The 27844-nt window shown below is 61.9% G+C and overlaps 1 protein-coding gene across 1 annotated transcript; it reads right to left on the reverse strand.

Annotated features, from left to right (window-relative positions):
• Positions 1–1820: 1820 nt before the first annotated feature.
• GLRX3 (glutaredoxin 3) lies at positions 1821–27844 on the reverse strand. Its single transcript, XM_054584944.1, has 11 exons — positions 27748–27844; positions 22720–22828; positions 14347–14421; positions 13319–13520; positions 10641–10813; positions 10343–10404; positions 8555–8612; positions 7248–7300; positions 5231–5270; positions 5052–5144; positions 1821–2076 (listed from the first exon to the last, which is right to left on the reverse strand). The coding sequence occupies exons 1-11, from the start codon at positions 27816–27818 to the stop codon at positions 2026–2028; spliced, it is 987 nt and encodes a 328-aa protein (XP_054440919.1). The 5' UTR covers positions 27819–27844; the 3' UTR covers positions 1821–2025.

Raw genomic sequence — 27844 nt, forward strand, 5'->3', positions numbered from 1 at the left:
AGTGTCTCATCCAAGAAAGCCGAATTACAAATTAAATCAGGGCCATGTTCCGCATTTCCGCTTCCAGGCTGGCCGGGGCGGGGGGCCTGCCTGCCACGCCCCCCCACGGGCAGGGACGGAACGCCAAGCCCCCGGTCCCGGCGGCGGCGGCTGTTCCAGGGCCAGCTCAGCCTCTTTGCGAGGCTGCAATGTTTTCCTTAAAAGAAGCTATTCCAGGGAGACTTCCTCGTTACAAAAATACGCTTTTCAAAAACTGTCTCAACTTTGAACTCCTGAGTAGGATTACATACTCATTGTTGTAAAGATCTAAGGTGGAAAATCACGTTTTCCTCCTTCTTGACTTAAGCTGATGGACAGGCCTAGACCTCCTGACGGGCCGAGGCCCGGCCACCGCTGTCCGCAAGGCCGCGCGGGCCGTCGCCGCCAGCCTCCACAGCCACCGACCAGTCGTCCTCGCGGGGCTTCGGAGAGGAGGCACGTCATGGCGGCAGGGGACCGACTGCGGCCCGAGCCCGGGTCCGGGCGCGGGCAGCCCGCGCTTCTCAGCACAGGCACAGGGCAACCTGGTCGTACACCCGAAGGGAAGGGGCAAGTCTCAGGCTGGGGACAGAAACCCGTGCTCCAGCGCCACGGCTCGACCCTGAGACACAGCCTCACGTCCCCGAGTTCCTCACAGGCACCGCTCCTGACGTCCTTCACGGGTTTTCCTCTTTCTGTGCTTGGTTACCAAGCAGAATCAGTCTGAAAAAATGCCATCCCTGCGGGCTACATCCCCGAGGGGACAGCGATCCCCCGGGAACCCTCCCCGCGCAGGGAAGTCACCGCCAGGCTCGGCACACGCGAGGGGACACCGCCTCCCTCTGCAGCCACGTCTGGAGGGCGCGCTGCGACGGCAGGCAGGTTTGAGGCCGGAGGGTTGAGGCCGCACGATTTTTTGTTTATTGATTTTAGAGGAAGGGAGACAGAGAAACATCCATCAGCTGCCTCCCACATGCGCCCCAACCGGGGACCCAACCAGCGGCCCAGGCGTGTGCCCGGCCGGGCATCGGACGCCCGACCTTCCGGTGTGCGGACAAGGTTCCGGCCGCCCGCCAGGGCCCTCCCCCCGGGCCACCGGACAGCAGCGTGGAGCCCCGACCACCCGGTTAACAGGCCGGGAACACGCAGCGGCCACCGCTGGGCCACAGGCACCCCGGAGGCCTCAGCAGCGCGGAGGTGCGCTCGGCCACCCTGGTAGCGGCATGTGTGACGGGCCTCACGGAGCAGTGGCGTTTCCAGCCGCTCGACTCCGGACCCAGACGCCACGGGGTCTCCACGGACCCCCAGGCGCTCTCAGGGCTAAGGCAGTGCGGGCCACGTGACAATCACGTGGGCTGGGCTCTGAGCACAAACTGGCAACACCCGGCCATGCCGCCTGCCCGTTCCTGTGCGCTGCGGGCAAGCGCTGGCTGTGATGCCCCCGGCCGGGCCACACCCTCAGGGATGTGTCCCCGGCGCAGGCCACCGCTGCTCCCGAGCCCGTCCGCTGCCCTGCGTTGCCTCCGTCATCCCCCGCCATCCAGGCTCGGTGAGGCTGGCCGAAGAGATGTTCGCGAGGAGGCTCCCCGGCAGCGGCGCAGCCTCTGGCCAGCGAGGGCAGCCGCCAGCCCAGCCCGGGAGCTGCCCTGCACGCCACTGCGGACCAGCCTGCGCCACGGGTCTCCGCCTCTGAGGCCCCTCTGTCCTCAGCGGGCGCCGCCGCCAGGGCCCCAACGCTGCGAAAGGGGATCTGACGCAGGTTCATCGCGGTAACATCAGGACACACCTTCTTGCACCAAGACTTTTCGCTGAATTTAAGGATGTTTATTGAATTCTATTTTTGGTGGAAAAAAATGTAACATACATGTATTTAGCACAGCCCGTGGGGCGCAGGCCCGCAGGGCGAAGCCGGGACGAGGCCCCCCTCCGCGTCCACGGGGAGGCCTGGCCGCGGGCTGCTCCGCTGTCGGAGGGCATTTCCTGCACTCGGGCCACCTGTAACGTTTACTAGTTTTCCCCTTTCAGTGTGGACAGCAACTCGCCGTTTTCTTTCAGTTCCTAAAGATGAAAAAGAGAAGAGCAACATGTAAAACACAGTCTGATTACAGAGGCCGCGGAGCCCGAGCACTGAGGGGAACTCCGGCTCCCGACTCCGCAGGGCTCCGTGCAGTCAGACCGCACGGGGCGGCCTCCAAATGAAAGGGAGAAGGCACCCTGAGCCCAGCGACTGCTCAGCAATTAGCAGATACGGCAACGGGCAGGACAGCGAAGCCTCCGACGTAAACCGCAGCAGCAGGTGCAGAGAGGCTCTGAGTGGGGGAGGGCCAGGTGCCGCCGATGTGCCCTCAGAGGGGCACACGACACCCGCCGCCCCGTCCCTGCTGCCACCCAGGCCGGAAAGGGTAAAGTGGCAGCCAGAAGCCAGCCAAGGAGCCTGAGAGACGGTTCAGAGATTCTTTGGTGCCATCTCTCCCCAAACACGGAACGCAGCCACCACGTCGAAAAGGCAACAAGGAAGATGAGACCCTCGTCTAAGGGAAGCGTCGCTCCGCTGCTCCAGGCCCGGCCGTCTGGAGCGGCCCACGCCGGCCTGCAGGCCCAGTCGGCGCCTCTGGACGAAGCCCGGGGCGCAGTGCGTCACCGGGCTCAGCCAGCCCTCAGGGGCGTCTTGGGATCCACTCCCCACGTGGCAGGCAGGGGCCCCGCTGTCCCCAGGGTCCAGCAGGGCGGTCGGAGCGCACGGCTCGGAGGGCCGGCGGCACCCGGCAGAACGTGGATGCCAGGGCTTCCCAGCTGTGACGCCCCCTCCCTGGTGACGGCAGGGACTTCCCGCGGGCCGCCGTGCGAAGGCAGCCGGGCGCCGAGTCCTTCAGACACAGTCCGCCAGCGGCGGTTTAGCGGGCGACCCGCACGGGACACGCTGACCGTCCCCAACAAGGCAGGCGGGAGCCCGGGCGTCAGGGCAGCAAAGCCCACGAAGCACGTGCTCGTCGGCAGCAAGTTCTGCCCACACGGGACTCGCCGCCTCTGCCTCCCCGGTCCACTCGGCCCCCACCCACCCGACAGAAAGAGCGCCAGGGCCACTCCCGAGGCCGGCCGGGGGGCCGCCAGGCACGCCCGTGTCCCCACAGCTCACGGAGGAAGAGCCCAGCTCGGCAAGAAACGGACCCAACGCATCGGAGCTGGTCCCAGGCGTCTTCTCAACGAACCCACTTCCCAGCACGTGCGTCCCCCGCAGGTGAGCGCAAAGACGCAGCGCAAACACCCTGTGACGCTCCTGGAGGGAGGCTGCCCACGCGCAGCTGCAGGGCTGAAGGGGGTTTACGGATTGCGCCTTCCCAAGAGTTACCGACGGCCAGGGCACCGGCAGTAAAGCACTCAGGCAGGAACAGGCTCGAGAGAGTTTGGGGTTTGAAGACTGTATGTCTTACAAAAATGAAAATGCATACGAAATAACAAATGCAGACCTATTTTTGTTGCTTCAGGGCCATTCAAAAGTTCCAATACTAAGTGAAACCTTTCTCCCACCAGGAAAAGACAGTTTACTAGAAAAACGTCTCCCTGGCCAGCTTGCAAAGTGGGAGGCGGAGGCGGAGGCGGAGGCCAGCGAGGGGCGCGCAGGCACGGAGAGAAGGCCGCACGCGGCCTCCGCATCCCGCAGGCACAACCCCGTGGCCTGCTGTGCTGCCATCACTCAGGGTGGCCGGTGTCCTTCACCTGGCGAAGGGCAGATCTGAACGGTCTCTCCTCTCATGTAACTAGACACAGGGCCACGTACTACCTGCTTCCTGCTCAAAGGGCCCCAGAGGAAGTCCCGGCCACAGCCGCCTGGCGCTGACCCTGCAGGGCGCGCGCCCAGCTCGGGCCTGCCCCGCGCCCACACTGCCGCCCCCCAGCGCCGGGACAGCGGCGGGGCCCAGGGTGGCGTGGTCCGCGTGCCTCTGCGGTTCTGCGCCGGCGGTCGCGTCTGGAGCCCAGGATGCACCCGCAGAGGGTGCCCCCGATTCCGGACTCCAGCTCCAGAAGGAGAGTCACACCCTTTACAGTTCCGCCAGTTTCCTCAAAGCAAACACAAGAAGGAAGCGGGTCCGCAAAGACGTGTGGAGACGGCACCCCTGGGGTGCGCTTGCCCCGAGGCTGGCCCGCTGCCTCGCACCTGGGCACCCAAGGCGGGGCTGGGCGCGGCCTCACGCCCTCCTGCCTCTTCCTTGTTTTTTTTAGATTTTCTTTCTTTCTCTAGAGAGGAAGGGAGGGAGAAAGAGAGGGAAACATCCCTGTGTGGCTGCCTCTCATGACCTCCCCACTGGGGACCCAGCCTGCAACCCAGGCCCGGGCCCTGACTGGGAATCGAACCGGCGACCCTTTGGTTCGCAGGCCGGCGCTCAGTCCCCTGAGCCGCACCAGCCCGGACCCTCCTGCCTCTTTCTTTCAGGAAACTGAGTCGGGGACCTCGGGCCTCCTGCCCGTGGGCACGGGAGCGAGGCCAACAGGGAACCACGGGGAGGGGAGCCGTGGTCACGGCGACGTGACTACAAAGGCACAGGGGCGTCCGGGCGGCAGCCGGGACCCTGCGCCGTGATTCCCACACGGGAGCGCCCGTGGCGGACACAGAGGGCAGAGCCGACTGCAGACCACACGAGGCCCCCAGCGGAGGAGAGGGGCTGGAGGGGAGCTGGAACCACGCAGGGAAGCTCCACCGACGCAGCCCGGCGGGACTCCGACCGCACGCGGGGCGCAGAGCGCGGCCACGGCGCGAGCTCCTCCGAACAGCGCGTTGCAGAGTGTGCGCCCCCGCAGCTCCCGGGAGGGCGGCCGGAGGGGCAGACAGGCCTCCCAGCGCGGGGCGGACTAGCTCAGGGGAGCGGCGAGGGCAGTCGGGCACAGCAGTGACAGTGAGGGTGGCGAGACAGGGGCCCGAGACACGAGTGGACGCGAGGCCCGAAGCGGAGGGCGGCGAGCGCCGCCGCTGGGCCCCGTTCACACGCCGCCCCCGCCCCCGCCCCCGCCAGGCACGCCCGGCGCCCAGCGCCCACCTTGACGATGTCCAGCCCTCCGACGAGCTCCCCTCTCACGTACAGCTGCGGGTACGTGGGCCAGCTGGAGAACGTCTTCAGTCCCTGCCGAACCTACAGAAACAGCGGGAGCCCTGAAACCCCGCCGTCGGGCTCGAGCAGCGAAGGGTAAGACGGGGGACAGGAAACACAGGACTTACTTCTTCATCCTCCAATATGTCGAATGTCTCATAGTCCACACTGCCAAGAGAAAGGACATTTTACCAAGAAATTCAGTTTGAAACAAAAATTGTAAAACCTACTTTGTTTTAAAAATAGTCCAAAAAAGTACAGAAACCCCTTGGGCACCAACGATATTCACTGCAGAAAACTGAAAGGACTCGACTTCCCCGTCTGTCAGGAACCCCTCAGAGCGAGTCGTCCCAGACACGCGTCCGGCCGTCCGGCCTCCTCTCCAGGCAACGTCGGCTGGGGCAGGGCCGGCCGGCTTCCCCCTCCAGGCGAGAGAGGCGAGGCACAGGCCGGGCCGGGACCCCACGCCGCGGGCGGGGCCGCTCGCAGGAGGCAGGGGCCGGGGCAGCTCCGCACTTCTGAAGCAGCGTGACCAACACTGCCGCACCGGCGCTCGGAAATCGCCACCGGGTCAGGGCCCGGTCGCAGTGGGGCAGGGGTCCGCGCGCAGTCCCAGAGGTTGGCCACCGAGGCCCCACCCCCGAAACCCGCGCTGCCTCCCAGGGGGGCCTGCAGGCTCGGGAACCCAGCCCCGGGGCCTCTCCGTGGGGCAGAGACAGCACAAAAACGAGACAGCAGGCCACCAGCAGCAAGGGCCATGAGAGAAACGTCTGAAACAGCAAAAGTAAGCTTTTTATAAAAGGGCCCACACGCGCTACGTCTCCCTCTCGGGGTGAAGGGAAGGAGGCAGCCCTCCAACCCAGACAGTCCGAGCCGCAGGCCGGGCACAGGCCGCCTGTCGGGCCCAGGGCGCCCGGGGGCACCCGGGGGCACGCGTGTCCCCGCGGTCCTCGTACAGGGGCCGTCCGCGCCTCCCTGCACACCTGGGCCTCGGCCCTCGCGATGAGGGACGGGGGCCAGCAAGGGAAGGACAAGGCCAGGGCCGCCCCCGGCAAGCTCGGGTGCGTCCCAGCTACAGGGCCGCAGGGGCCCGTGGGCGTGGGGGGCCCTCTCCCCCGCAGCAGCCCCGGCTCCGGCAGCCAGCGCCGCCCTCCGGGGCTGCACAGACACGGGCCAAGGACGGACGGCGCGCTGCCAGCACGGGGTCGGACGCAGGCCCAGGGCGGGCCGGCCGCGGTGCCCCGGGGACAGGCCGCGCCCCCGTGGGACGGGGGCAGCGGGAAGGAAGGGGGGCCGTAGAAATAGAGACCCAAACCCGGCCCGCGCAGACGGGCACCGGGCAGGCCGTTCCAGGCAGTAAACTGACCGGACCCTGCTCTGTAAAATGGCACAATCGTTGGAAGAACTCCATCGCTTCCCTTTCTGTCCCCAAGGTTGTGTACGGACCGGCGCTACTCGGCTGACTACGGCCCGCTCTGCCCGCGAACGTCTAAATATCCTGGAAATGGCGTCTCCTGTAGTTTCACAGGGCTGCGTCCTCTATGCCTGGCCACGGTTTAAGCACTTACAGCATGAAAGGGCAGTTGTGAAATAGGAAGTGAGCGAACTAAGCAAACGCGCGTGGCAAACCCTACAGAACACGCGCCAACTGTCTACAAGTCCGTGGCTCTGTGTCAATTTTGTAACCTGAGGGATAACTGACATGGAAAAGCGGTTCTGTTTGTAACTATAAAAACCACACACAATTTTCTCACTCAGCAGCTGATCCCTGAGCAGATCAAGAGCGAGGCCCCTGCGTTTAGCCCGCCTCTTCCTCAGATCCGGGTGACCGACCCTAACGCGCGCCCTGTAGCGGCTCTGAGGGCCGCGGAGACACAGGAATGGGTTTGAAGAAAGCTGGAAACCTGGAGCTCGCTTCCCCTGAACCGCCGTTACGCGGGGCAAGGGCCCCGTCACCGACTCTCCTTCCGGAAAGCGGACAACCGTCTCGTTGTCACCAGGGGTTCGACACTGGCCAGAGAGCTCTCTTGTCATCGACGGAAAGCGCTCGTGAAATGGCGCAGCAGGACAAACAGAAACACAGGGTCAGAGCACTGGAAGATCGCTGTTTCCTAGACACGCCGTTGAAAAACAAGGTCGACTTACCCGGTGCTATTCAGTATTTCCAGGATCTGTTTGCTGAATCCACACTTGGCCTCCTAAATTTGGAAAAAGGAAGTGCAGCTGTGAGCCCCGCCCCCCAGCGTGGCTGAGCCAGCGCGCCCTTCCCGCCCGGGGTGGGGCGGGGTGGGGGGGGCGGGCATGCCAGGCGGGCCTCCTGCCTGCGCCTCAGGCGCCGGGCCCTCGCGAGGGCGAACCAGACGCACGGCCCCCTCCCCCGCAGCTCCGCCTCCGTGTCCCCGGGCGCCGGCCCTCGGCCTCGTGGTCCTGCGCCCTCACGCGCCCTCCGGGCGGCACACTCGGAGGCCACGGAAGCCCTCCATTTTCCTGCCGCAGGGTCCCGGGGCCGTCGATCCCCAGGGAAGGCGCGACGCGAACGTCACCAGAGCGCTAACCTAACATCGTGTTCCCAGGAGGAACAGCTGCTTCCTGGGCTTCCAGAAAAACTGTTTTGAGAATAAAAATAATCAAAAAAATAAATAGATAAAAGCGACTTTCTCCATGCTGGGCATTGTAAACCTCTTCTGTTTGTTTCAGTGAACACAGCGGACAAGGCGCCCAGGCCCTCGTCCAGCAAGGGACCGGGCGGGATGCGTGCCCCGCTCTCCTGGCCACGCTGCTCTCGCTGCGGCGGCCGCCGCGCTGCCCCGGGAGCTGCCGCGACCTCGTCCTCCCCGGGCCTGGTGAGGCGCCGTCTGTGCACGGAAGAGCGGGGGGCCCTGGGCTCGGGACCTAAAGCCCAAGAAGCTACGAGAACCACCCTGCTGCTGGGAAAGCGGCCTGGCATCGCAGGAGCGATGCTGCGAACTCCAGTGGAGAGGGCAGTTGGGCGTGCCTGTGGCCCTTGATCCCTCGGGGCAGACCCCGTGGGAACCTGACAAACACTGAGGACCCGCTCTTTAGAAGAACAGAACACGCAGCCACAGAAAAGGAAAAACTGTGTGCAACAGCCCCGTTCTCCCACGGCAGGGGCGCGGACAAGCGGGAGACAGCACGGCTCCGTCCACCAGAGACACTTCTGCAGGAGCGTACGAAGCACGCCCCCCACCCCGCCCCCGCCCAGAACTGCGAGGCTCCCTGGGGACAAAGTCCTCAGCCAAGGGCAACAGCCCACAGACCCGGCCAGGCGCTGACAGCGGGGGACGATCCGGCAGCAGAAAGTGCACCCAGGAGACACCGGGACAGAGCCAGAAATCAGGGCGGGCCTCCCCGCTCCGGGCTGTGCCTCCGGGGCTCCGCCCGCCCACCGACACCGCCCAGGAGAAGTCGCGGCCCGGCCACCGAGTCCCTACCTGCCTGCTGCCCTTCATGAAGAGCATCACGGGGGCTTTCCGCGTCAGGGCTGCGAGCCTGCGGGGAGAGAATGGGCAGAGGGGCTCAGCGTGGGCAGCGGCGCGCAGCCCCGTGGTGTCACACAAGGCCACGTGCCGGGGGCTCCCTTACTCCACGCTCCCCCTAAGCCGCTGCAAACACAAGATGGCTTTTTCAAGGCCACGTGTGTCCTTCAAGTTGCAATTTAAGCCATCGACCCACACTTCTGAAAAGACAGCAGTGCTCAGTTCGGCAAGACAGTGTCCACGAGGGCCCTCTGGGGGCGCCCGCGCCCTGCACGTGCCCCCTCTACCAGGAGGCCGCCCGGAGGGGCCCCAAACCCGGCGCAGCCGCCCCGCCTGGCGCTCCCCTCTAACTGCAGGCGGGCGCCTTCCCACACGTGACCTAACGGGCTGCAGGGGCTTCCGCCGCCTGCGGTCAGCCTGGGTCTAGGGGCAGATCTCAGGGGCAGCCTGGGGGGCGGCTGTTGCCAGGCTCTGCTCCCGCCCACCTCTCCGGGTGGCCTGTGGCCCTGGAGCTCCTGGGGAAGAGCTGTCACAAATGAAAGCACAAGCCAGGCACGGGGCCGTCACAGATGCTTTCGGTAGAGGACAGTGCGCTAACCCTCAAAACCCACCACGGAAAACACTGCCGTGCAGACCCCGACCGCTGACCTCGCGAGCAGCAGCCTGCGCCCAGGAGAGCGGGGCCCGGCCCTCGCTGCACCCAGAGGCGTCGCCTGGCGTGGGCCTCCGGCTCCTGCATGTTCCCCACCAGGGGCCCTTCTGCGTTTTGCTCCACACACACTGCGCCGTCAGGCTCCGCAGAGCCCCAGGCAGGCGCCTCCCGGGGCCTGAACCCCCAGGGGCCGGGGCCGGGGCCGGGCACGGGCGCCCGGCAACACTGCCACAAACACGCGGAGGACGGGAGTCACAGCGGGACCCGGAGCAGCCACCCCCACTGCAGCGGCAGGGGAGGGCTGAACTCACGTGAGGAAAGTGCCACTCCCAGGCCAGCTTAAGAGCCGTGGAACGCTGTTTGTAAGGGTTATTTTGTCAACCAAAGGCACGCGAATCACGTGTTTATTTCTAAAGTTTTAGAAACTCTCAACACGTTAAATGGGACGACAGTGACGAGACCTTTGCCCACCAGCTGACGCCCTGGCAGGGAACAGCCCGCAGGCGCCCCACGTCCCGAGGGGCTTCTTCAGACCTCTGCGTCAGTGCCCACCGACTGCAACGGAAGTCCCTGCGAGCCGCCCCGTGGGCCAAAGCCCGCACAGCTGGCCGGGGGAAATGTCCACCAGCTGCCTGAGGAGACGAGGGAGGCGGCCCCGAGCCCCCGCCGGTGCGCCACCGCGGCCTGGGAAGGCAGGGAGAGGCGGCCCACGCCCACAGCGCGAGCCCCCTCCACCCCGGGCCCTGCGTGGGCGCGGCAGCGGCAGGCAGCAGGGCCCCGCGCAGTGCCCTGGGCAGGCCCTCGGACTGCTGGGCCCTGGCTCCAGGACGCACGGAGCCGACGCTGCTCGTCACATCGCGGCAGCGACACTCCTGTAAACACAGAGAATGCCCTGCACTCCGTCGCTGTGAAGACACGAAACGCGCCCCGTCCAAAGCCCGCCGCCCCGGCGGGCGCGCCTGCTGCACCGCGAACGGCTTGGCGCGGACCGCGGCGTGGGGACGACGCCCTGCGCTGACGATGGCAGGCAGCGCTCACTCTGACCGGTAGAGAATCCCTCTGAAACAAGGAGAGACTCTCAAAATACTTACCGTTCCTCTAATTTGGGGGCTTTGGGGCAAACGGTGTCGAGTTCTCCGGACGCTTCCAGCTCCTGAAATAGACACACGTGTGGGTTAAGAAAACGTTTATGACAAGGTGTGTCTCCTGGCCACACCGCCACGTGGAGCCCAGGCACAACCCTCTCATCGGAAACCCCGCACGTGCGTGTGCGTGCCGGCCAAGGCAGAGGCTCCGAAGGAACGTACGCTTCAGGCTTGTCACAGCACCTACAAACCCACGCCCCAGCTGCAAACTCCCTGCCCGGCACGACCCCAACCCAAGTCTGACCTTGACTATGTCGAGTCCTCCTATGAGCTCGCCAGAAACGTAGAGCTGGGGATAGGTGGGCCAGTTGGAGAAGGTTTTGAGGCCCTGGCGCACTTCCTCATCTGAGAAGACGTCGAAGCTGCTGAACTGAATGTTGTGTCTGTTGAGAATCTGCACCATCTGCTTGCTGAAACCTGCACACAGAAAAAGAAAATAAACACCGACTTTCTCTCTCGCGGACACGCACACCATTTTGAGTTCCGAGGACACATTACCTACTGCCCACACTCTACCAGCGATTTAGTAAGTGTGGCTGAACAGCGTGCAAGGAGAAAAGCCCTCTAATGCGCAACCACACAGCCCACATTCAGGTAGAGTCCAGCTTTTTAGTACGCTTGTGAGTTTTTTAAAAAGCGTGTGCACGTCAGACCTGCCTCTCACCGCAGGACACCAGTCCTGGCCAAGGGGCAGAGCTCTACAGCCCGAGCCTGGCACCACGGCGGGGGCGGGGGCGGGGGGGACAGGTCAGCCCCAGACAGCCGCGTCCCCTCCCACGGGGCCCGCCCGCCTGGAGGCTGGCCAGCCGGACAGCAAGGCACCCCGCCCACGCTGCTGGGGCGTCGATCTGGGAGGGTCAGCGCCATGGGAGGGGACACTCCAGGGGAGGACCCGCGGAGGAGGGGCAGGGGCGGTGCTTTCTCATTGGCCGTCAGACCTGGGCAGTTTCTTTTCTGAAACCATTTACATTCCCCAAAGTACGCCACGCGACTTTCCCCTACAGTGTAAAGACCGGCTTGTGTTCCAAGATTTTATTATACCGTAGTGACACGTTTTTGTTCTGTACTTTTTTTGATACCACTTTCTCAGGATGACAGTACGGAAAAATAAGAGTGTATCAGTCGCGGATAAATCTGTTAGTGTTGTCTGAAAAGAGGCATTTTTCTCCCCGTGAGCTGATTCTCCACGTGTCTTCGACGCGGGCCACGCCGCACTTCCACACCCCGCACACAGGCCAAGGTCTAGAGAATAACCCACGTCCCAGATTCCGAGTTCCTATACGACTGACGGCACCAGCAACTCCTTGTAAGTGAAGGATCATAAAACGCGGCATAAGATTATTCCCGGAGCAGCTCTCCTGACCCACACGGAAGCACGTTTGCTAACAAGCGCGGATGTCCGTGAGCGCGCCCGCCCTGCCCGCAGCGTGCAGGGGGCACGCGCAGGGCGGGGGCGCGCGGGGAGGGCGGCACCGGCAGGCGCACGGCCGTGGGCGCGTGGCTGGGTCCCTCCCCATCTCCTGACTCGTCGCCCACTGTGTCACTTCCCACGCAACACCTGTGAACGCCCCCGCCCCACTCCATGTTTGTTCATAGCGTGTTAGCGCGCTCTTCCGACGACCGAGCGCCGAGTTCACGCACAGCCCGCAGGGAAGCGCGGGCTCGGAGGCCTCCCCGCGCCTGTGCGTCCCTCAGCCCACGTACCCCGACTCCTACCGAGCCAGCCGGGAGCCCCGCCTCCACGCATGCGGTCACGTGCGGGCCAGAAGGGCTGGTGGCCAGTGGGCTTTCGTGTTTAAGGGTTAAAGGAGCTGACCGGAAATGTCACGCTTAGGAATAAAATAGTAAGGAAGCTTTATTCTAACAAAACATTTACACTTTTTTAAAGAAAAATGCACGCACACATGCACGCAATGAAAACATTTAAGAGTAGGAAACCGTGTCAGCCGCCACAGAAGCTCGGTCTGGCTCTGCGGTCACTTCTGCCCCGACTGAAGCCGCGACCCACGGCCCCAGCCACCACGTCTCCTCACCCACAGCAGGCGGAGCCTAAAGGGCCCGCGGGACTGGCCCTGCTTCTGCGTCTGCCTGGAAAAGGGACACCCGGTGAGGGGCTCCCACTGCACGAGGATTCTCTCCCCCGTGGTTCAAAGGCCCTTCGCTTCGCCAAATGCTCCGACAGCTAAAATAGATACAAGATCTCCACACGGCCCCGCGCAACCGAAACCAGCGCGCTCGGGTCTGCAGGGCGCCGGCGGCAGGTGCAAGCGCTCAGTCACGCAGCGTGTGGTGCGGCCACACGAAGGGGAGCAGAGGCCATGGGAACCCGATGCGGGAGGGCCGGGTGACCGCAGGCCCGAAGGACAGAAGCGCCAGCAGCTACGCGGCTCAGGGAACAAGAGCGGCCACGAGCCGCAGAACTGGGGACCTTTAAGTGACCAGAAGCCCCCAGCTGGGAGTGACGGCAGCGGGTGAGGGACAGGGTCACCCAGGGCTGCGAGGCAGCAGGGCCCAGGGCAGACGCGGGGACGCAACCAGATTGCGGGAGGTCTGTGCACCGCAGCGTCCAGGCCACGGCAGGCGTGCAACTGCCCCAGGATACGGGGCTGAAGCCCGCGGCTGGGGCCTCGTCCCGGCGCAGCTGCCAGGAGGCCCGGGCAAGCCGCCCGCACTTCCTCGGGGACTCCAGCCCACGACCACGGTCCCGAGCCAAGGGCCTCCCGGCACCCTCTGCGTCTGTGGTACGCACCGACCCACACCGCCCGACCCTCCGCCCCACGGGGTCTACGGCCTGTCCGGCTTTCTGGAGGCGCCTGAACAGAAGCCTCCGACGCGTGGGACGGCCTGGGAGGAGCGCAGGCCCTCGGCCGACCCGCCCTGCTGACGGCCCCAGGGCCACGCTATCACAGCAGCAGCTCTTACCGCAGCGCGGCTCCTGCGGAGTCCCCTTCATGAACAGCACGCAGGGGGCGGCGTGCGTCAGCCTCTTGAGGCGCGCGCTGAGGTCCTCCTTGGGCTGCCCGCTCCCGCCGGCGGGCAGGGAGCCCACGGAGCCGTGCCGCTGGACTTTTTTGGTCAATTCTGGGGCATGTGCACCATCTAATCGGTCAATTTTCTGAGAATTCTAAAATTAAAAACCTCATTTAGAACACATGGCAGTCCTTCATCGCCTTTATATTCTTGGCTTCAGAACATTAACGAACACAAACCCACAGTTTTAGCCAACTTTTAAAGGGGCCACGCTATTGCTGGAGGAGTTTTTAAAACCTATCAGTTGCCCGCAATGCACCTTGAGTTGAGAAATAACTAAGTGTTCTCCCGCCGATCCCTTTTTTTCTTTCTGGGAACATCACAGGAAAACACCTGTACATTTTCCAATATCAAATCCCATCAAGTAGCTGGTGTTTTCAGGGTGTGTGGCACGGAAGTTGACGGCACACTCGCATTCTGTGAGACCCACTGGCTGGCCGTCACCGTGGCTCCGGCTCACACGCAGACCAGGCCGTAGCCTAAGGTAACAGAGAAAGGACGCCCCACCCGGGGGGGTGCGCCGTGGTTAAGTGGGAGCGAGGCGTCCGGGGACCACGGTGACGCCGGGTGTGCCCGCGGCGCAGACCGGCACCGCATCCTCAGAGTTGCCAATCAAAGCAGGGCCGGCCGGGTGTCCCGTCTCGCCTAGAAACGCGCCCTGCCAGCCCGCGTCTGCCCCAGCCAGGCCAGCGTTTGGGGTGTGCAGCCCGCACCCGGACTTTCCCCAAGAAGCCCCAGCTCTGGTTGCTGGGCCTCCGATCTCTGTCCCCTTTCCAGGACCCCAGGGTGCACAAGCACTAAGGCTACGAGAAGGGGCGAAGCCTGGGCCGGTCAGGGTTCGGGGCGAGGGCGAAGACACCAAAACAGAAACCCGTGGCCCAGGGCAGACGGAGGACCTCCTGTGCCAGCCTTGGCCTTACCTTGAAAAACAGAAAGGTGGGAACAGAACTAATTTCATATTTTTCAGATACTTCAGGAACAGCTTCAGCTTCCAACTGCAAAATAAGAGAATTAAACTTGATTATAAAAGGGCCTTTTGCAGGACCTCAGTATGTAAGTTGGTTTCACGTGCACCATCCCCTCAGGCAGAGGAGGTGTTTGGCGAGTGTGGCACGCGGGTCACGGCTCGCTCACGCTGACACGACCCCACCGGGCTGGCGGTCCCGCCTGGCCTGCAGCGCCAGGCAGGCCCGAGGGCTTGCTTCAGCCGCTGCGCACTCCACACGGCGCCCGGAGGCTGGGGATAAGGCTTGGTGCACCAGTGACCCAGTGAATCTCCAACCACACGCAGCTACTGCGACACTGAAATCCATGTCACCGACCCCAGTTATGCCGTGATGACGGCGCGTATTTCCTGCCCGCAGCGGTTCCTGCGTCGGCTCCATCGGCTAACTGCTGCAGGCCGTGCCTCCGACCGACGGTTGCAGCCTCTGGCAAGTCACGAAGCATAAAGGAGTATCTCTTCAGGAAGCTGCTGACGTCTGGTAAATGCTACTTTTAACTCCTGCGAGGCCACGGGACAGGAAGCAGCCCCCTGGGCGGTGCGGGCCCCGGGCCTCTGCGCCCACGTGAGCGTGTGTGACCCAAGAGGGCCGCGGCTGTCGGGTGACGCACTTCCACAAGGCACGACGTGGGCTCAGAGCCACGGGGTGAGACACACGGAGGGCCGCGGTCTCCCAGCGCCGGGAACACAGTCACTGAGCTGGGCATGGGGGCCTCGGTGTGCAGCCCACGCCATCTAAACTTTAAACCAATAAAGGTCTGCGGTCACATTACGCCTGCAGGACATGAAAATGACTGATCCGTTATATTGTTGAAAGCTGCTCGCGTTCATACCCTGGATCTTTCCAAGCGTGAGGGAGCCCCGCGGGGCTCGGCCCCCTCTTTCCCGCCAGGGCCTCACCCAGCCCTGCACGCGCCCCCGGGCCGCCCGCCCTCGCCTGACCTCCCACCTCCCGCCCTCTCGGGCGCTCTCTTACGACCTTAGTCCTTCTTCCTCTAGAACACCCTTTTGAAACCGTAATTTTAATTATTTTAAGTGTATCTATATGAAAAAGTTATAAACACTTTAAATCAACATCAGCTGCACAATGGAAATGAAACAAGAGCAAAGAGAAGGCTGAGCCTGGGAGACAGCCCCCAGTGGACCCTGAGGCCGGGGACGCGCCCGCACTGTCTTCTCTCACACGCGGTTGCCTGTCGCACCAAAGAGTGGCAGGAAAGGGGACGACGACAAGGCAGCTCACTGTCTTCCGTCCTCTGACTGACAGCTACCGAGGGCCCCCCACACCCTGGGCATCAGGCCGAGCTCACTGAAGAGTCCCCCCTCTGGTGCGACTGGATTCTAATAGAAAAGTCCAAACAAGGGCTACAGGGACTGGAAACGGGGGGGACGCTGTCTTAGCCCCAAGCAAGGCAGGGAGCGCCCTAAAACCAGAGCCTGCGCCCGCTGACAGCTGCTCTCCCCGCCCACCTCCTCCGGCTCCCAAAGCCGCGCTGACCGCCCTCGGGGGAGTGCACAGGCCTCGGGGTGCTCCTGCGGAAGCCGGAGAGCCCCCGAGACCACGCTTCACGAGACAAAGGCAGTGGGGACAGCAAAGTCCCCCGAGCACGGCCGGGAGCAGCAATGCAGGCGCGGCTGCTGCCCGGGACCCAGGCTCTTCAAGTCCAAACCACGCGCAGCACTGGAACTTGCTGGCAGCGTTTTTGTTGAATGCAAAACATAAGCGATAACGATGAAAACAGAAAAGCAACATAAAAATACTTAACAACGATCTGCACCCAGATGAGACTGAAGAGCTCTGTGGCGGACACGGGTGGGGTTTGTGGCAGGCCCCTTCCGTGAGCGAGCCCCACCACTCGCAGCCCCGCTGGCTCGGTCCTGGGGAGCCGGCCCGCAGGCAGACCCAGGGGCGGCCCGCCGAGAAACAGGCTCGAGTCCATCTGACCAAAAGGCCTGCGCTATTTCTACAATGGCTAACATTTTCCACTACAGCAGTCACAAAGAAAGGTTCAAGCTCAAAGGCAGGATGTATGACACAACTTCAGGATCAACCAACACGCGCATTTCTAGAACGGAGTCCCACGCAGCAGGCCTCCGGGGGGAAGGAATCACCTGCTGCCGGCACCTGCGGAGAAGGGCGCGCGGGACAGGGAGGCGCGACCCCAGCACGGCAAAGCCAGAAAGGGGGCCATCTCGCTCTGCAGTCTACTTCCATCTACCAGGGGCCACCGCGATACCGAGGGCCAGCAGCCAAGACTTACTGCAGGCCAGACAGGGTTCCAAGTGCACTTTATGCTGACTCATTCAATCCTCACGACAACAGCTACGGGCAGTATGCCCATCTTCACGGAGAAACTAGAACTTTACGAGGCTGGGTGACCTGGCCAGGCTTCCGACGCTGCTGAGCTGTGGAAGGAGGTAGCCGGGCTGCGGAGCCACGCTGCCACTTTACCAGGTACGACGGTCACTCACTGCCGCGCATCCTGCTTCCCTGTCAGCGCTGTTCACTGCGCGCAGACAGGCTCCCTATCCGGGGACGCCCTTCGCTTGGCTCCCCACATTTCTCTTCCCCTCTCTACGCGGAGACTCTTCTCTGGCTTCCTCCTTCGCCTCGGCCAAGGTGACCTGGCTGCTCGCCCCAGAACTTGGGCGTGAGCCTCGTGGCCACTCCTCCCCTGCAGTGGCCTCGTCTGACCCCGCAGCTCCAGGCAACCCCAGTATGGCAAGGACACCTGGCTGGGATCCAGGCCAGGCCTTCCCCCCCCTCGCCCCCGCACGCACCCGGATCTCCCCCCGACTCTCCCACAAGGCAGCCTAGATGAATACCTCTTCCTCACCCCACACCCAATCCTCCTCACCTGGGTTCCCACACCAAAACACAAGCCAGCTCGGGCCACACGACCAGTCCAGCGCCCTGTCCCTGCTAGTGTCCTGGGCATCTCCCGCCCAGCCCAGGGAAGCAGCCTTCTCGCTGGCACCCCTGCTTCCAGGCTCGCCCTCCCCCGACAAGCTGCTGTCCACGGCGCTGGGCTGCCCGGCAGGGACTGCAGGAGGTCACTTCCGCGGCACTGGCGGTCTGCCCACGAGGCCCCGGCCCTCTGCCCCCCACCAGTCCGCACCTGCCGGCCCTGACCCTCGGAGCGCTCCGCCAGCCCTCCCGGCGCGTCACCCCCCGCCGCCCCCGCCCCCGTTCACAGCCTGCCCACTTGTTTCTTCTGCAGCACTTACGACTCCCGGAAACGACCGTGACGAAGGTGCCTGTCTCTCGTGACACCTCATGTCCCGCAGTCCCAGGGACTAGCACAGCACGTGCCACAGCCCTGCCAGTGGACAGACGTTGACCGAATGGCGAAGGAGCAGCGGTCGCCATCCTGGAGCCAAACATGGACAGAAACACCTGCCAGCAGAGGCCCCGAGGCTGGAGGCTGAGGAAGGGACGCGCCCACCCAATTCAGGGACCTTCTGTTCAACCGCGTGACACGTGGCAGAAAAGGAGAACTTTTCGAAATCAAATTCTTCCTTTGTCCATCAAATATAAAGTTTCAAAATTGATAATTTAAATTAACATTTTTGACAACTTTTAAGACTTTTCCCAAACTCTGTGCAGTGGCAGCTAATAAACTACATGAATTGCGTTGTTTTTACTACCACAACAGCAGAGATAAAAACTAGGGTATTTTTAAGATTTAACAATTCTACTAGAATCTTCTGACATTTTCAGAGTTCCTGAAACGGTAAGCCCTACCCTGCTAAATGCCACCGGCACTGGCGGCCATCTCTGGAGCCGAGACCCAGGACGCCCACTGGCCAGCGGTGCAGAGAGACACAGCCGGCAGGCGACCGGGGCTCAGCCCGCGCGTCCCCAAGGCGCACCGTGCGGCGGGTCAGACTAAACCGGTGAGCTCCAGAGACGGCCCACCCCGACCGGGCAGACCTTCGGAGGCTGAACCAGGCGAGTCCCAGCTTAGAGATGGCTGCACATTGAAGAAGGCCTGTCCATAGAGTATCCAGCCGCGTGTTACGCGAGACATTCATTGACGTCAATATAAAATGCAAGAAACACTGTACCTAAGACAATGACGCCTCCTCAGAACCCTTCAAAGCAGACACCTCGGGACCGCTCACAGGTCTCCCCATCGCCATCAGCGACTGTCATGTTTTCCTGAATCTCATCGAAGGTCTGAAATCTCTGCCCTTTCAAAGGTGATTTTAGTTTTGGGAAAAGCCAGAAGTCGCAGGGCACCCAATCTGGGCTGTAGGGGGGCTGAGTCACCTGGAGGATTTGATTTTTTCACCAAAAGCCTCTGCCCAAGACGCGATGCGTGAGCGGGCACACGGTTGCGATGAAGCTGCCGGTCACCAGCTGCCACACCCACGGCCGTTTTCATCCTGCAGCATCTCCACGACAACGAGCACTGGGGCGGCGCCCCTCACGACCCGCCTGGCCTGCAGGGGCGCTCAGGACGGACAGCGCTTCCCAGTCAGGAAACACAGCCGTTGCGGTCTGGGCCGCCCTGCGACCTGGCCATGCCTTCCCTGGGCGTGGCGAGCCAGGCAGTTTCCCCGGGACCACGGGCCGTCACTTCCGGGCCACAGCTGCGAACCACGACCCGTCCGGGTTGCGCTTTGAGCTTTGAGTCAAGTCGTGAGCGACCGCAGCACAGCACGATGCTCCTTCCGCTCTGGCAGCAGAAGCCGCTGAACGAATTTTGCCACGACACGTTTCTTGCCAAGATCTTGTATCGAACTCTTGGACACGGCGGTTTCTGGAGTCCCCAGCTCCGCTTCGAGTTCTCGTGCCGTTGGCCGCTGATCCTCGCGGACGGCGGCCCATACGCGTTCAGCATTCTCAGGGGCTCGGCTCGCTGCAGGCCTTCCAGAACATGGGTCGCTTTCAACAGGTTCTCGATCGTCTTGGAGGCGTCTGTGCCACCCTTTTTTTGTGCTGCGCTCATTGCATCATCCCCGAAAGCTTCTGAATCGCCTGAGTAGTCTCCACGGAGGAATGTCCAAGGTTAACGCCGAATCGGATGCAGATTCGTTGCTGTGCTCGCTCAGTCCCTTTGAACGCAACAGCCACCCAGTGCACATGCTCTTCAGCAGCGTCCGCCGCCCCCACCGACGAGTACAGGGAAGTCGCCATGGTTCACACATGCACATTCCAGTCCCCTCTCCTTGGGGGCCAAGTTACATCAATGTCACAAAAACCATGGTCATTATATTAACAATGGCTGGACTTTTTCTGGACAGACCTCATATAACTCCTTCTGTAGCCCAGACGTGACGTCTGAAGTTACTGTGGACATAAAGTGCAAGGGCAGCAGCTACTGGACAAACAAGAGTAACACTAAACGAAATTCGACAGCGTACAGCCTCCCCCACCAGGAGGCCGGCAGCCTGACGTGGAGAAGGCGTGCGCCCCGGTGCGGCACCCAGCACAGTGAGCGACACGGCCCAGCAGCACCGGGCGCTGCGCTGGGGACGGGAGCGGGGCGCCTGGCAGGGCGGTGGGGGCCGCCTGCCGAAGGAGAGCCGTTTACAAAATGCTGGCGTCACGGCTCCCACCTCCAGGGCCCCACGAGACACCCCCACAACAGTCCGACCAATGGCACAGACTAAGCGCAGAGACCAAAAAAATAAAAGGGCCACAGGGGTACATGGGACAGCTTTGTACAAAATGGACATGATTGAAGTCACCATGCTGTACACCTTAAATACGCACAATTTTTATTTTTAAAAATAAAATGTCAAATTTCAAAATGGCCACTCCTATCAAGAAATGCACTTGCTCTGGAGCTCGAACACTGCGAGGGGAACCCAACCTGGTCATCACCGAGGGCCCTGTGCGATCCACTCTCCTCTCGCACCCTCCGCTGGACACCGTATCTGGAGAGATGGTATCTCCCAAGCAACTGATTAAATGATAGATGTGTGTTCTCATTTTAGTTAGTACTAACAAACCGGCTTCATGCAATCTGAAAAGCAAAGGCACTTGACATTTTATTTAATTTTCTTCTGAATAAAAATAAGGCTTCTATCAGACTTGGCAACATAAGTAACTTACGTGTCGCCTCAAAGCCCTGGGAGGTACGTGCACCTCCGGGCCTGACGAGATGTGGCAGACGGGGCAGGAGAGCGGCCCCGGGGGGGGGGGCCGCGTGCACGCCGCCACCACGCCCGCCGGGGCCGGAGGGCGCCAGACGCAGCCGTGCGAAAGCCTCGCCTGCCAGCCTCCGAGTCCCTCGAGCACAAGCCCTGGGGACCAGCGCTGCGAGCCGCCTTTTCCCGGGCGCTATTTCACCATCGTCTCCAAAATAAGAAATTGCTGATGGTCACAAAACTTTACCGTCAAACTATGTTAAACATCAAATTTAAGATCACCTACATAATGATTCTCTAAACCTAAGTCACAGAATGAACTAATCTCTATACTTCACAACTAAAAATGCCAGACTACCACAGTCAAAAAAAAAAAAGGACTAAAAACTCAAATGGGAAGACACAGAAGTGGCTGGACACCCGCACTAGGGCCCGAAGCTCCAGAAAGCTCCCCTCCAGAAAAGCAAGTCACTCTCACGCGAGCCGGGGCCTCTCTCACGAGGACACGCAGACAGAGCTTGTGACGCGTCACTTCTCACTTGCTCGCTTTGCTCCAGCGACCGCGGCCTACGCCTGCACGGCCGGCAGAGGAACACGCCGCCGCCAGAGAGAGGATCCAGAAAGTAACCGCCCCTGGCCAGCCGCCCATCCCCACGCCGCCCTCCCCGCGACGGCAGCCGCAGCCGGGCTCCGGTGTCCCCGCCTTGGCTTGCCGAGACACTCAGGCACTTCAACAACTTAAAGTCTCGTTGCCGCATTTGGTACCAATGTGAGAAGTAATTCTATCGTCACTTTAAATAAATCATTCAGGTGGCAGCCAGGAACAATGTGTTACCTACACCAGTAACATTACACATATAAAAGCAGGCTTACAACAATTACCATCATCTTGATTAATCTTATGATTGAAATGTTTAATCATTCATTTCGCTTGTAATCATTATCTTTTATCACTGACCAAACATGCAGTTTTAATGTCCCCTTCTATTATTTATATTGGACATTTTAGGGTTACACTCTAAGGTTACATTACACATTTCATTGGAATTTTAGATAAGTCCTTAAATTTTAACAAGCCAGCTGTTATATTCAGGCTTGCTCCGTCTACATAAAGAAACCCGGGGGGTTCATACAAAATTAACACGAGCAATTACGTAGGGGACACCGGGGCCGACGGGGAGGCGCGGCGGACTCTCCGCGCGGCGGACTCTCCGCACAGCGGGCCGCGGCTTTGATTTCTCAGCCGCCCAAAGGCCGCGCCTGCTCGGAGCCCGCCACCGCGGCGGCAGCTGTCCAGAACCGCACGCCTCCCGCACCGACGGCCTGGCCGTCCGGGCGCTGCGCCCTCTGCCGTGTTGAACTCCATGTGCAGGTACATTTGCCAACAGATCCTATCAACTCATCAATTCCGGTTTTGAAAAATGAGCCGGGGGGGGGGGGGGGGTGTGTGTGTGGGTGTGTGTGTGTGTGTGTGTGTGTACACACACGTACTCCTGAGGATCTAGGCTTTTGCCCTGAGGGTGCACCTGCTTTCCCAGCAATTCGTTCCGGAGACCCCGACACCCACTCTGGCCGCTGCCTGGCCCGGACGCCGTCCAGGAGGGCCGCCGACACCCAACGTGCCATAGACTGAGTGAGCCCTGGTGCCACCCCGTCCCCGCCCACTCAGGAGACACGACGAGCCCACGGCCTGCGGGACGCAGCCTGGACACCGAGAGCACGCGAGGCCGCCTGGCCCCTCTTCCTCTGCCCCCTGAACAGGCCAGAGAGGCCTTCGCTCCTTCCTGCAGGCCCGCCGGCCCGGAGGGCGCTTCCTCCCGGCCAGGGCAGGGCACGCCTGCTTCCACCGCCCTCCACGCCCCCGTCTCATTCCAGGGAAACACGTCGGTTAACCCTTCTCCGACCTGAAAACCACCACGCCCCACAGTGAACAGCCTGCCACAAGCGCCCCCGTGGCGTGGCGTGCCCTGCGCTGTCCCGGCCCTGTCCCCGCCCTGTCCCCGCCTCCCCCCGCCCCCGCTGTGGTGAGTCCCACGCAGCCTGGTGCCGGCGAGATGCAAAACAACGGTGAGATTTTGAAGACTGGCCTGCTCCAAAATCAACAGGTCCCCCCAGCGAGACGCAACGTGGCATGCCGCCCCGCTCCTCCCCCACGCCGGCCCCTGCAGGACGCGCACTGAGGAGGAGATACCTTCACGAACGAGACCTGCGGGTGCTCTCTGGCCAGCTCTGCCATGACGTCGTTCATCTGAGCGCACTGCGGGGCCCATGGCGCCCAAAAATGGACCACAACGAGGGACCTGTAGGGAAAGAAAGTGCAGTTTTAAAGAGCGGGTCTCTTCAGGAATAAGCAAATACTGACCCAGGAGAAGTGCCCGAATCCTTGTCATTCTGCTAGAGTTTTGTTGCATGACACGCGACTGAGATACGAGGATGTGCAAGGTCTCAGGAATCTTTTAGGTGAGTTTTCAAGTTACTGATAGTCCCTGACTCCACACCTAGCTCTCACAGTCGCGTGAGCCGAGGGTCTCCTCTGACACTCCGCACAGGCGAGCCCCACGCCCGCACGCCGGGCCCCCCCGGCAAGCGATGGCCGCGGAGGCACGGCCGCTGTTAGCGGTCCCCTTTTCAGCAAGGCGCCGTGCGGAGCGAGCACAGCCGTAACCATAGGAACAGGAGTAAAACGCTGAGAGTGACAGCACACAAGCAGAAAGCAAGGAAAAAACTGAACTGCTCCTCACGAAGACATGCCTTTTATATTACGGTACAAAAGATGTTTCTAAATGGATAAATAGTTCTGTGAGCAGAACTATTAGTGGATGGCTCAATTGTTGATGAAATTCTTAAATAAAATGATCCTGACGAAGGAATCTTTAAGTTTACCCTCACGCCCAACTGAAAAACTACAGTTTTACAGAACCGTACGTTCAAATACAATCCCAAATGCACCCTGTCCCACTCCCCAAAAAAAGAAAAACCTGGGAAGTGAGGAAGAAAACGCAGGTTCGGCGAGTTGCGCGGAGAGAGGGACCCGGACAGCCGCACAGGGGCCAGAACCCAGCGTCCTGGCAGCAGGGCACAGGGGCTCGGGGCGGCGCCGCGGGGGCTGGGGACCGCGGGGTGCCGTGAGTTTCTGGCTCGTGCCCACCGGCCGGTGGGGGCAGCAGACACGACGCATGGACAGGAGCCACCAGCCAAGAGGAACGGGGCAGGGGGCGGAGCTGAAAGGCCGCTCGGGCAGGTCCGGAGCCCAGACGAGCCGTCTGCACGGGCTCCGCGGGCTCGGGACCAGGAAGCAGCCTAGGCAGCTCACGCTCCTCGGCGCAGCAGCCCGGGCCAGGGCCTCCGCGGCTCCTCAGCGGTCACGGCAGGACAGATGGAGGGACAGGGACCAAAGGCACAGCACGGGGAGAGAACCTCCCGGGAGCCAAGAAGGAAGGCTTGTCCACCATCCCATGGGCGCAGGGAAGGACAACTAGCGACCGGGGAGGGGCACCCCCGCCGCGGTGGGCCAGGCAGGTGGCTGCGCAGGGCGGGCCCGCAGAGCGCAGCCGGCGGGAACCCGCTCTCCGCGGGGGCAGCCTGCACACGGAGCGGGCCAGGCAGAGGCAAAGACAGGCTCAGGGGAGGGGGTTCAATCCAAGCGGATCTGGACGGGTTATGTTGTGAGGGGGCCCGTGCCAAGGGACGGGGGAGGCCGGGGGAGGCGGGCAGGCTGCGTGCTCAGGCCTCTGAGGAGGTGGCGGGGGAGGGGGCGAGGAAGGATTGTCCTGGAGAAGAGGGCCTGTCTCCTCTGGATGCGGAGCACAGGCGTCACGAATGGGCAAAGGCACAGGTGCTGGGGGGATGAACAGACGGAGAGCCTGGGAGATGCTTCTGGAAGTCCCGTTTCCCAGGTAGGTAGCAAGGCCATGGCTAAAACCAAGGAAAACAGCAGACGGGGCGGGGGCAGGGCTGATGCTGAGGGGAGGGTTCCTGGGGGCACGTGGGGCAGAGGGGGAGGAAAAGGAGAGACCCTAAAAAGGAAGACCCCCCCAGGCCGGAGCGGGCGCCCTGTGGGGCCCCCAGCCACGTGTCCCACCTGCTGCAGCAGAGCAGGGCGCAGCAGAGGGCGAGGCGGTGGCCTGGCGGGCCGGGCCGGGCCGGAGACGCCCTGCTTCTTCCAGCACCGAGCCGCAGCCCGGGCTGCCCTGCAGCTGTCTGGGACCCTGCACCCGAGTCCTGGCTGCCGGGATGCAGGCCAGGGATGATCTGCCCCGCCCTCAAAACCCTCCCACGTGGGCCTCCAGCCACCTCGGCCAGAGCCTCTGCTGAGGACACCAGGGCACCCCAAGACCTAACACAGGTGAGACAGCAAGAGAGCCCCCAAAGAGCCCATGCGAGAATGCTCACAGCAGCCTTGGACATAAAGGCCAAGCCCAAAAGTCCACAAACTGGAGAACTTGTTGTAAATTCATAGAGTGGCATGTCACTCAGCAATAAGAGAAACACCTACAACACGGGCGAACCTCAAAAACACACCAAACAAAATAAGACAGAGAAGGGCCGGAGCCCCGCGACTCCCTGACGTCAAGGGCAGGAAACGGCGTCCGCAGCGGCTGCGAACTCCCTGGGGCTCCCTGCCCTGGCTCTCAGGGAGGGTCGCCCGCGTGCACACACCCGCCAAAATCCGCCACACCTAATAATTAAGACCTGTGCATTTTACTGTAGTGGGTTAATGCCCCTTTTACCAGCTTGAAAAAAGATATTTCGGGTCATAACATCCAACGATTCCGAGGACAGAGTGACACAGCCTGCTGGGACAGTAACACTGGGCCCTTCCAAAAATCTCACGCTTTCAAGTGCCTGTCCTAAGAACATAATTACAGAGACAAAGGTTTACGTATACGAATACGTCCCTATTATTTTACATGGCAAATGAATGTAAAAATATACAGTACAATAGTTTTTAAGAGTCATATGACAAAATCTAAAGCCATTATGTCAAAGAATTTTTAATAACACGGGATATGATTACATTTTTGAAAAGTAAAATAGGTTACCAAACTTTTTAACAGTATGAACCAGAAAATAAAAAAACACATAAAACTTAAATTGCAATTACTACGAATGTGGCTTTAAAGAGTATTTAACTTCTCCTAACTCCCACATCTGTACAACAGCAGCATCCAGCACCCTGGGATGTCGGGAAGAGCAAACAAAAATATAAAAGCTCTGTGAAAACACGGAAGAATGGTATTAATGTTAACTGTTACTTTTTGTCACCCACATTCTCCTATTTAGGTGCTTAGCGTCCACGTCCAATTCAGCACGTGACACCTAACGCCATCAGGACTCGCGGCTGAAGCAGGCAGGAAGCTATCGCCTCTACGGACTGGGTTCCCGCGGTTCCCTCCGAGTCCTCACCGAGCGCAGGGAGCCCCGCCCGGGGGGGACCTCAGAGGAAGGCCAGGCCCGACCCCGCGGCTGGGATCTGGGATCGGGGCGGTTAGCGCTCCGTCGACGGCTGCGTCTGCGTCACCACAGGGCCCTGCTCCCCCTTACTCGCCTGCAGGTGACCCCAGCGGACATTACTCATCACCAGCGTGTTCAATATTTCACCAACAGGCAAAACCTGAATTACTCGGCACACGGTCATTAGTCTCCCCACTGTGGAGACCCCTGAGGTTTCAGCAACATGTAAACATGGAACATGCGATTACATGAGTTAAGAAAAAAATGCAGTTCATGTGAAATTCTAAAAGTGAAGAGAAGATTCAGGAGGTGGCCTTTAAATAATTACATTCACACAGGCTACTTAATATTCCTAAGCGCTTCCATTTCCGCAGGAAGCTGCTGGCGAGGCACCAAGTCCCATGTGTCCAGGGACACGACTGCCGTGGGAGAGAGACGGTGTTCCCAGTCACTTCAAGCACAGACCAGTGTCAAGAATACATCTAAGTGGTATTTACATTTAAACTTCTACCGATTGTGGCATTTTAAGGACTTTTGTGCTTAAAAATGAAACAAAATTGTTCAACAAAAAGCAAAACCGTGCTGCCCACGGTCAGTCCACTCACGGGGTGGGGAAGGGGGTCCTCACATGCCTGCCGCGGGACTCAGTCGCTGCGCGGTCGCCGCGCTGTCACCGCGCCGCTTTAAGGCGGATGGCAGGGTGAACCTGAACCCACCTTTCATCAATGAGTAAACGTTGCTCCCCCTCCTTTTTTAAAAAATATTTTCCAGATTACCCAAAAATATACCAAAAGAGCTGTGCTGGCTGACACTTTTAACCTCTCTCTCATCTGCGGCAGGCGCGGCGGACTCCAAGTCAGACAGGAAATGTCACCCCTCCCGCGTCCACAAAGGCAGCGACCTCCCGCCCCACGGCACCTGCACGGTCCCTGCTGCTCCTCTCCTGCCTCTCGGCACAACCTCGCAGCACTCGGGCCAGTCGCTCGCCCACCCGTCCTGCCGGCGAGCACCACGCGGCCACGGCAACTCGACGGGGCGACACCGAGACCTCCCGCGCTGGCACTGTGCGCTACCGGCACCGTCCCCCGGAACCCCCGCCCCGAGGTGGGCATTGCTCCCACCCACCTCGCGGCCGGACAACCGGAGGCTCGGGGTGCACTTGCCCAGGGTTGCCTGGCCAGTCCGCGGCTGAGCTGGGCGCGCCTCCCAGGCCGCCGACGCCGGACCTCCCTCCCACGTCACCCACCGGCCTCCCCGCCGGGACCCACCCAGTCCTGGGACGCAGGACCCCGCCAGCCCCACCAGGCCAGGTGCAGCGGTCACCGCGGAGCCCGGACTTGCGGGCGCTCGGGCAGTGCGGGTCCCCCCTGTAACTCCACGCGGCCCCTGGGCAGCCCTGTGGGTGTCCTTCCCAAGGGCGACAAGCACGTGCCCCCACGACAACGACCCCAGCAGGCCTCCCTGCCCCGCGGCTGACGACGCGGCGGGCGGGGGTCTCCGCGCCCCTCCCAGCCCCAGGCTCGGTCACAGCGCCGCCGCGCCCGGGGTGCGGGGCCGGCGGAGAGGGCGAGGGCCTGGGTCTGGGAGCGCCCGGCGGGCCGGGGTCCGGGCCGGGGTCCAGCCCTGGGCCGGGCCCGGGGCTGGGGTCGAGCCCCGCTCTTCCGCCGAGGCCGGGAGCCCGGGCCTGGAGGCTGTGCCCCCTGCCGCCGCCCGCGAAGCCGCCGCCACCGTGCCCATCACCGCTGCCGCCCGCCGCCCCGCTCACTTGGCTCTGAGGCGCAGCAGCTCCTCAAACTGCTGGGCTGAGCCGACCTCCTGCACCGCCGCCGCCGCCATGCTGCCGCCGCCAGACAGGAGCAATC

The sequence above is a fragment of the Pteronotus mesoamericanus genome, unplaced genomic scaffold (genome assembly GCF_021234165.1).
Source record: "Pteronotus mesoamericanus isolate MK-2021 breed Mesoamerican mustached bat unplaced genomic scaffold, CSHL_Meso_final contig_1201, whole genome shotgun sequence".
Lineage (NCBI taxonomy): Eukaryota > Metazoa > Chordata > Mammalia > Chiroptera > Mormoopidae > Pteronotus > Pteronotus mesoamericanus.